The sequence below is a fragment of the Heloderma suspectum genome, chromosome 10, assembly GCF_057233095.1.
Source record: "Heloderma suspectum isolate Gila_16-S chromosome 10, 16-S_ref, whole genome shotgun sequence".
In the NCBI taxonomy this organism is placed as follows: Eukaryota; Metazoa; Chordata; class Lepidosauria; order Squamata; family Helodermatidae; genus Heloderma; species Heloderma suspectum.
The window spans coordinates 6413587-6423527 of record NC_139467.1 but is presented as its reverse complement, the minus strand read 5'-3'; the positions used below and the strand labels follow the sequence as shown (position 1 = coordinate 6423527).

Below are 9941 nucleotides of genomic sequence, written 5' to 3'. Positions count from 1 at the left end.
GTCCAAGACATCCGGAGAACCCCAGGTTGGCGAAGGCTGGCCTAGGTCATCACTTACCTGCACATTACCTTTTGTTCCATCCTCCTGCCAGCTCCCCCATCCTCCAAATGTAGATTGGAAGCTCCTCAGGGCAGAGAACTATGATTTCTGGTTGTCAAGGCCTCCATCCACTGACGGGGCCTTAAATATATTCTATATTATTCCAACACTCCTACTGAAAGAAGGGTCTTGTGGAAGTTCGGAAGGGTTCACTGCCAGCCTTTCTGACTGCAGCTGGTCCAACGTTTTCTTTTCTTTTTACATATTGCCTCACCTGCTCTGCATATGCTGGGAAAAGAAAGCAGTTTACAGAGCAGCGGTCTCCAACACTCCGCCAGGTAGGGCCAACGCCGCCTGGCGCCCTTTCTCTTTCGCCTGCCATCTCTTTTGTAGCGGGGGTATTTTTAGAAGCCACGCATGGGGCGTTCTGCCTTGCAACTGACTTGCTAGGCAGGCGTGTCAGGCAGGCAATCGCTTCACACACCTGGCAGAGGTCGGCTCTTGCCTAGGACAGCTGGTGCTACCGGGAGATCTGGTTGCTGACAAGCAACAGAGGGTGATCCACCCAAAGGCGGTTGGCTCAGTCAGTGGAGGCTGCTGGCTCCCATGCCAGTGGGGCGGTGAATCTGCTCCGGGTTTCAGTCAGGACTCTACAGGGCCTATCCAAGGCCCTTGGACTCCTGCACTGATCAGGGGGTTGGACTCGATGGCCTTATAGGCCCCTTCCAACCCTACAATTCTATGATTCGGTGTGGATCCTCCACATCACCTGAAGGCAGCAGGCTAACTTAGGGGGCACGGAGCAGGCCGCACGGCACACAGAACTGTCCTCCAACACCTTGCTGCTGCCTCCCAGCATCTGCCACCTGAGGCGATTGCTTCACTCTGCCTAATGGTAGGGCTGGCCCTGACAAACGTGAACATGCACATCACAATTAAGGGCGCACGCTCACAGCAGCAGATGGTTCTGAAACACCAAGTGCAGGCTGGAATAAATTGACCTTCAAGGTTGGGTTTTTTTAAACAAAACCTACTAGCGATGAGGCCGTACACATCTCCCTGGGAAGGGAGCCCGAAAGCTGTGGGCTGCTGAGCTCCAGACAGCTGGGGTTAGTGCCGCCATCTTAGCTTCCCAAGTATCCCCGTTAAGTGAGGACTAAACCCAGCTGCTCGGTGCCACCCCCACTGTGAGGCGTATGGCCAAGGCATAGGCTGAGCCTCTCACCTGCTGCCTTTTTAAGACGCCACAGGGGACATTTTGTTGTTTCTACAGATGAAGGCCTCACGCCAAGGGTGGGGAACCCATGGCACTCCAGATTTAATTGGGGCTCCACCTCTCATCATCCCTGGCCATCAGCCATGCTGGCTGGGGCTCACGGGAGTTGGAGTCCAACAACACTAGCTGTCAGGCCACTACTTCTCCAACCCTGCCTTAAGATATATGAACCTGTCTTGGACCAAGTCCAGACAGTGGGTCCTTCTCCAGCCCAGTATAGTCTTGATCTGACTGGGACTGGCTCTCACCTGACCTGAGCTCTTTGTAACTGACTATGCCAGAAATGCAACAAAAGATGTTATTTGCGCAAAGCAGGGGGCAATAACTGAATATTGTTATTTTGAATATTACTATAGAAAAAGATGGTGACCTCCTTTGGCCGTGGATATTGTTCTTGTGCCATTAATAGCAGCCTATCATATGGAAATGACACTGGCCTTCCACAACCAGAAAGCTGGGGATGATGGGAATTATAGTTCAACGTGGAGGATGAATTACACAGATGTCTTGGAGGAAAAGGAAATACCTCCAGGCCTGAAACATCTGGAGCTGTATGGAGTACTGGGTACCACATTTTAAGGACTTTGATTAGTTGGAGTGTGTCCAGAGAAGAGCAACCAGGATGGTGAAGGGTCTGGAAACCAAGTTCTGTGAGGAACGGTTGAAAGAGCAGAGTATGTTAAGCCTGGAGAAGATTAAGGGAGAAAAGATAGCAGTCTTCAACTATCTGAAAGGCTGTCATGCAGAAGATGGAGATTTGTTCTGTTGCTCCAGTGTTCAGGGCTTGAACCGATGGGTGGAAATTGCGGGGATGCAGATTTCAGCTAAACATTAAGGAAAACCTCCTAACCATAAAGGGCTATTTAGCAGTGGAACAGACAGCTTTGGGAGGTGGCGGGCTCTGCTTTGTTGGATGGCCATCTGGCAGGGACACTCTAGTTGCATCCTGCATCAAGAAGGGGTTTGGACTAGTTGACCTCCAAAGCCCCTTCCAAATCTATGGTTCTAAACTTCACCTGCTTCCTTTCTATGGTACAAGCTGCTGTCAAAAGCACAGGAATAATAAGGTGAGTGAGAAATGTGGCCACTGTAACCACTAGACTCTAGCAACTAGAGGTAGGAAATGTTGACCAACCTCGCCACCTTACCAACTATAACCTACATCGTCCACTCCATCTCTTCCTCCCATCTCGGGAGGAGCCACAAACTCCTGCAAGTCTCTTCTTCGCATCAAGAAGGTGAGCGTGTTGACATTTTGTAAGAATGCATCTTTACTGGGGAAAACCTTGGCAAAGACGCCCCTCTTCAGTCTTGAGAAAAAATGGCACCAGACCCCTGCAGAGGAAGAACCAGGGAACTCTTAGGTCAATGGTGATGAAGGGCACAATCGTATGCATGTTGGGACAAAAAAAGTCCTACAATTCCCAGGAGCCCCCAGCCAGGAGGCCCCATGCTGGGAGTTGTAGCACTATTTTCTGCCTAAACATGCACAGGATTGCACCCTAAGCCATCATTAGGCAGGGAAGGACTGGTGCAGGGACAGGAAAGGTGCACGTTTCCAGCTGTTGTGGATCACATCTCTCACCCTCCTTGACCACTGGCAGTGGTGCTGATGGGAGCTGTAATTCACAGCAGCTGTCAGCCCACAGGGTCCCTGTCCCTGCCCTAGCAGCTTATTCCATTACGAAGGTAACAACAGCACAGGGGGGGTTGTGCATATGCTGCAATTCTGAAGGACTGCAGAACGTCTATAGAATCTGACACAAAGTTCCTGAGAATTAAGGACTAAAAAAGAGGGGGGTGGGGAGAAAAGCAAGTTCCTTGCCCTTATGGCACCCAACCTACAGCTGTGTTAGACTACAACTCCCATCACCCTTCTCCATAACTAGCAACATCAACATTACGCAAATCTAGTCAATTTTTGTAATTTAGGAGTTTCTTTTCTTGGTGCAGAAAATCAATGGGGGCGGGGACCGGAGCATATACACATGCCCCACCTGGGCGGTGCAACTTTCAGGGCAGTGTTCTGTTGCAAGTTAGGAGCAGGGCACACACGGCTTGACGCTGTTGGGAGGACCCTGTGATTGGACTGGCTAAGCTCCCGCATAATCCGGAGAAGAGCGGCATCCAAGAACTTTACTGCTTGCATTCGGGACCTTTATTGTGTGAACGAACGTCTTCTCCGTTTCATCGACAGTTCTGAGCGCTTAAGAAGTATAACCTCACAAGGACTGGAAGGCAACCACACCTCCCCACTCCCCACCAAAGTGGAGCAGGTGCTTAGGACAAAGAGAATGTCGCAAAGGAGAGAAGTTGGAGTCCGACTAATCAGGCGTCACAAGGTCTCAGGAGCAGCGGGAGGGCAACCCAGTGCCCCCCTCCTGCACCTGGCCCAAATCACATGTTGTGTCTCAGGGGTTCTACAAGCCACCGGGACACAGCCCTCCTGGAAATGCTGAGATAATCTTGGAAAGAATGTCTGATATTTTTAGCTGTGTCTTGCCATGCCCAAAGAAGACAGTGAGAGCCCTTCAGAACTACAGGTCCCATGTGGTGTGGGTAAAGGTTCCCTCACTCCAGCATTCCAGCCCCGCTTCCAAAGCCACCCCAGTGAGCGACACACGGCAGCAGCCCTGCAGCCTTGCAACCAGAGGGCTTGTCCACCCCTCGTCCAGGTCTCCATCATCTCGGGCTTCCCAGGGCGCTCCTGCACCTGCGGCCGCCGGTTCAGCGTTTCTTGGGCTGGTTTGGACCAATGTATTTCAACGGGGCATAGCTGGGCTTGACAATCACCTCGGTGCCCATCAGCGGCTGGAGGGCCTCTGGCACTCGAATGCTGCCATCCTGGGGACAGGAAAGGAACAAAGGCAGAGCAGGGTTAGGACACTGTGCAGGCCCAGTACCACTTTCTGGCCTGTATGCACCATAGAACAAGGTGGACACAGGACTACTCTGGGATTCATCTGATGTTCACAGGGTGCACCAGGCCTTAGCCCCAGAATGTGGTTCAGTCCTGGAGTGGATGAATAAGTTGCATTTATGTAGCTCTTAGAAAAATCTAAAGCAGCCTTCCCCCTCTTTGTACCCTCCAGATGGTTTGGACTGCAGCTCCCATCATTCCCAGCTCGAGATGTATGAGAATTTTGTTTCTGCTCGCAAAACACATCAGCATGCCCCGTTCGAGGCCCCGAGCACGAGCCCACCGAAAATATTCGCAAACTGTCAAAGGCATCTCATTTCCAATTCCCAGTTCGATTTGCGCACGTTTCCTCAGCAGACTGAATCAGCCCGGCTTTCGTCTAAGGAGGAAATTTGGGGAGATTTGTGCAAATCTCCCGTTCAATTGCTGCTCAATTCGCGTGAGTTCCTCATTCGTGCAGAGCAAGCAGCGACTATGAACGTGAACCGGAATCGGGACAAGAAGAGCGGCGAGACGAGGTTTGCAGAATCCTCGCGACCTCGGCCATCGCTCATGCACCCAGCCCGATTCCCAGCCAGCCACAGCCGACGGCGAGTTATGAGCTGCAGTCCAACACGTGGGAGTTGCAGTCCAGCACGTCTGCAGGGCAGCAGGGTGGGGGCCAGGCTGATCCTCACTAAGCCACAAAGCCCCGCACAGCAATTCAGTATTGTCCCCATGCTGCAGGTGTGGGACGGACGCCGCTGGCTGGCCTAAGGCCAGTAGCCGAAGCAAAGGTCGAGCTAGGGAACTCCTGGCTCACAGTCCACTCTCTTGACCACTCCGCTAGGCCAACTCCTCTGCAGCTGTGTTAAAGTCAACAGTACCCATGTGCATGTACAGAGTCTTTTGCTCCTCTACCGAGTAGCCACCACCAGCCACTCCCTTCTATTTTCCAGTCTGAGAATAGGACACAAGGCTTCTCACCTGCGATGGCTCTCTTTCCAAGCTGAGCTTCGATAAGGAACTTCACTTTGACCCAAGCATGCTCCCTCCCTCTCTCCTCTTTGGCTGGCTTCCTACCCCCTCTAGGACGACTGGAGGAGCAGGCCACAATGGTGCAAGCCAGCGGCGATTTATGAGCGTGACCGGGTGGCCAAACTGAGACTGTTCAAACTCCCTTATGCTTCTCTTTCTGCCGGAAAACCCAAATTCTGCATTCCGGCACACTAGGGCAACTTTCCCAGATGCAATGAGCGAGGGTGATTCTTGATTGTGGACAGAAGTGATTTATGTCTTTATTTTGTATGGCGGAAGAGATAGGAGGAAGAGATACACTTAAAGTGAAAACACGTCGGGATGCCTAAACAGAGAAGCCTATTTTGAAGGCCACATGAGAGGAAAAAGTAGCCAGGCAGAACAAAGAATGGCATCTTATCGCCATTGCATACATCTTGTCTTCATTGTATGCATTTAGAAGCCAGGTCAAGACCTTCCTCTTTAAGCAGACATTTAATCCTTAATCTGTTGCTTGGTTATTAATTTTACAGCTGGCTCCTCAACATTTTTAATATTTTGCAATGTTTTTAATGCTTAATATTGTATTATTTTAATACTTTTACTGTTGTTGGGGTTTTTTGTTGCTGTGTTGTTGTTTGGTTTTATGATTGTAAGGTATCCCAAATGCATATGCCAGTTGGGCGGTATACAAATCGAAATTAATAAATGAATAAAATCTCCATGTTCATGAGGGCTAGACTTGATTTGAGGAGAAGGGGGGATGCACAGAAGTCTTCAAGAATGTGTGTGGGTGGGGGAGGGGGGGCTCTGACTGGTGATGTCAGAGGGAGGCTGACCTGAACTTCCAGCACTCAGGGCAAAGGGGCTCCAATTCCTCTCCAAGCCCTTTGACTCTCCTCGCACGGCTAGAATTGTGCAACGTAAGCACTCGCGTGCGCATTTCTCTGCTCTTTTCACATTGCAGAATCTGGGTATCTTTTTAAAGCACCCCACCCACAGAGCCCTATTTGATAACACCAAACACAAACCTTGCACTGGTTGGACTCTATAAGGGCGATGAGCATCCGGGGGATGGCGCAGGCTGTGCCGTTGACCTGTCAGAGAATCAAGAGGGTGCTGTGAGAGGTCTGGGGCCACCAGGTTAAGTAGCAAAAGGACAGATCATTAATAAGGGAGCTCCCCTCCTTTCCTCCACCCCACCCACCCCTATTTTCAGGGTGTAGACCCAGGGCCTGCCCTAACCAGGCTCACCGTATGCGCATAAGACAGCTGCCCTTCCTGGTTGTAGTACATGATATTCAACCGCCGGCTCTGGTAGTCTGTGCAGTTGGAGGCACTGGAGATCTGGCAGGGGGGAAAGGAAGAATGAACCGTGGCTGTCGAGGCAGAGAAGTCAAGCTAGAGCCCTCTGGGCAACCTCAAAAAAGTCAACTCTCAATGGCTCAACTCTCCATGGGTCCGACAACACTGGGTGGGTCAGAGCCAGCATTCTGGGACATAGCTGAGGGGCGACTTTAACTCCCAGCCCAACGGCACATCCAAGGCGGTGCGCCCCTTTGCCAGCTTGCAAATAAGTGAACAGGGGGTGGGGGGAAATAAAGCAATGCAGTTGGAGACAATGGAGCAGTGGGTGGCCGGGGTGGGGTGGAGAGCTGCTTCTGGGCTCTTGACTTGGCCATCTTTCAGTAAGGAAACAGAAGGGGTGTTTTCTTATGTGTGACGTTTCATTTATTCACTTAATTTATTCGATTCATTCATTCAATGAACAAACTCGTGCACTGCGTTCAGCAAGTAAGGCCCTTGGCCAGGTGCCTCCTCCAAGGGAGGCTTGGAGGGTGGCAACAAGGGAGAGGGCCTTTTTGCCGGTGGCCCCCCAAATACGGAATTACCTCCCCGACAAGGCCCACCTGGTGCCAACATTGTTATCTTTTCGGCACCAGGTTAAAACTGCCCTCTTCTATCAGGCATTTGGCAGCATATAATGAGGTCCTGGATTATCTTTGGTTGACTGTTAAGAAAGTGTTTTTAGCTACATATGTGTGCTATATGTTTTTATGCAAATGGTTGTATAATGTATTTTAACAGTTTTTAATTTCTGTGAACTGCCCAGAGACCTTTGGTATGGGGTGGTATAGAAATATAATAAAAGAAATGAAATGTATGCATCACCCTATAGCCAAAGCTCTCAGGGCAACATGCAAAATAAAAGCAAATAGAGCCAAATCTAGGACAAAAACACATTAAAATATGTTTAAAAGTAGAAGCAGCAGCAATTTCAAATAGTGTTAAAAGAAGGGATCAATATCCACATAGTTAAAACATGGAAAAAGCAATTTTCAAACACAGCAGCAAACATATCATTAAAAATAAAACAAGCGGCAGTTAAAAATGCTTTTGAAAGGCCTGGGAGAATAAAGAAGGTCTTTGCCTAGCACCAAAGTTAGCATAGTAGGCGCCAGGCAGACCTCCCTAGGGAGGGCATTCCAGAAGTTCGGGGCCACTACAGAAGAGGCCTGAACATGAGTAGCCAGCTACCAAATCTCAGTACATGGGGGGAGTCCCACGAAGGAGGGCAAGGAGCAGGGCATTCTTCAAGACAGGCAACCTTCATGGCCCAGGAAAGTAGCTCCTGAATCCTGACGGTGTAAACAAAACCCCCAAGCATTGCTGGCCACCCTAATGTACAGCTTTTCTCTAGATGAGACTGGAAGGAACCATTGGGCTCTCCCAAAGGGTTCTTCCAGTTTCGGGCTGGGTGGCCCTTGTACCAGGGATGCCCAGGTGGGTGTACTTGTATAAGGAATGTGCCATCGTTTCAACCCAGCAGACGGGCCCCACTCACCTCTCCGTACTTGCCCCGGCCTGGCATCCAGGCCTCAATGTCGAATTTCCGGTAGGCAGGGAGGCCCAGTTCCTGCGTGGGCATATCCAGAACCCTGCCCGGAAAGAGAGACCAGTCAGCCGTCGAGGATGCAGCCATGAGAGCTGCCCATGCCCTGCCGCCATCTTGGCTGGCCAATCAGGATGTGGAGCCAATACGCCCCTCTCGGGTGGCTCTTGTTGCTACTGGGAGGCAGGGGGGCAACTGGCTGCGCTTACGAGCGGTTTTGCTCCTCCGAGGCCCTCCCACAAGACGCCCGAAATGATGCCGGGAGCCCCGGGGCTAGCCTGGACTTGCATGGTGTCTGGCTGTGGACACTTCTTCTCCCTTTCGCCCCAGAGCAGCTGCTGCTGTCCAAGAACACCCATGATGTTATTCGTTTTTAAGGGGTTCACTTCCATTCTCCTTGGCCTCGTCCAAAAGTTACCTTATACCGGATTTTAATGCAATTCCTCACTGCCTTTGGTTAGCCAGCCCAAGTGCCGACGGAGGCCTGGGAGAATACGCGCTAGAGAAAGAACGTGCTGATCGCCAAACACGTCAGCCGCAGAGGGAGCTGGGGAGGCCGGCAAGCAGGAGCTGGAGGAGGGATTTCTTGGGGGGGGGGCAGAGGGAGGAGGAGGAGACGATTCTGCAACAGCCTTGGGGAGGGGACTGTGATGGAAGTAAAAGGGCCTGGGTGCTTCTGAGGAATAAACACAGTTAGGGTGAAGGAGAGACCACTGCAGGCATTGACTGATTGCATTTATATCCTGCCTTTTTTCCTCTTGTAAGGAAGCCAAGGCGGCTTACATTATCCTCCTCCTCTCCATTTTATCCTCACAACAACAACCCTGTGAGGTAGGTTGGGCTGAGAGTCTGTGACCCTCCCAAAGTCACCCAGTGAGCCTCTATGGCTGAGTGGGGAGTAGAACCCGGATCTCCCGGCTCCCAGGCCAGCACTCTCACCACTGCACCAGCCGCTGGAGCGGCAGCCGTTAACACGCAAGGCCCGGGGAGTGGGCAGTTCACATGACCCTCCCCTCGCTGAGGAAGGGACAGAGCTCAATGGCGGAGCGCACGCTTTGCGTGCAGAAGGTCCCAGGTTCCATTCCTGGCTTCTCTGGGTAGGGTAGGGCTGGGAGAGGCCCCTGCCTAAGACCAAAGGGCAGCCTTCCCCAGCCTGGTGCCCTCCCACTGGGATGATGGGAGCTGCAGTCTGAGACAGGACATCTGGAGGGCACCGGGGTGGCGAAGGCCATGCTGGAGAGCAGCTGCCAGTCGCGCAGGGGAGTCTGAGCGAGGTGGGTCAGTGGCCTGGCTTGACGAGAGGGGCCCTCCTGAGTCCCACTGACTGAGTCCCTGCTGCTGCTAGGAGAGCCAGGAGATGCAGGCTCCCCGCTGCCCAAGGAGATGTGCCCCCGCCCCAGGGACGAGACTGTGTCAGCGGAGTGACGGACGGCATTTCCCCACGCTGTCCCGGTGGAACCTTTAAGCCGTCGCAATTCTTTTCCAGCCAACACTTTTTCCCCTCCAAACGGAAACGTTTGTTTTGTGTTAATTCCCTTTTCACCTAAGTTGCCTTGGAGGCCTGTTGTGTGGCACAAAGGTGGGATATAAATATTTTAAGTAAATATGCACATACATATAAATAATAGTACCCTTTTTAGAACTCTTGTTCCTTTTGCTGACTTCTGTATACTGTTTTCAAGCTGTGTTGCTTTATTGTTGGATTCTTTAAAAATTGTTTTTAGTTACATGTTGTTTGTATATATTGTCTGTGTGCTTTTATGTAAATGGCTTCTAAACGTTGCATATTGTATTTTGAAGTTTTGATGTTTGCAAGC

The 9941-nt window shown here is 51.3% G+C and overlaps 1 protein-coding gene across 4 annotated transcripts in view; it reads right to left on the bottom strand.

The window, feature by feature from the left end:
• Positions 1 to 299: 299 nt before the first annotated feature.
• Positions 300 to 9941, bottom strand: part of SARS2 (seryl-tRNA synthetase 2, mitochondrial) — a 37683-nt gene continuing 28041 nt past the window's right edge. For 2 of the 4 annotated variants that reach the window (XM_084814847.1, XM_084814850.1), the window contains 4 exons: positions 8077 to 8170; positions 6486 to 6578; positions 6263 to 6328; positions 3226 to 4159 (listed from right to left, as the gene is read on the bottom strand). In XM_084814847.1, the coding sequence (XP_084670973.1) occupies positions 4043 to 4159; positions 6263 to 6328; positions 6486 to 6578; positions 8077 to 8170 (370 nt within the window). In that variant the 3' untranslated portion in view covers positions 3226 to 4042. Of the gene's footprint in view, positions 2651 to 3225; positions 4160 to 6262; positions 6329 to 6485; positions 6579 to 8076; positions 8171 to 9941 lie in introns of those variants that run through there. The other 2 variants (XM_084814848.1, XM_084814849.1) reach the window with 2 other exon arrangements.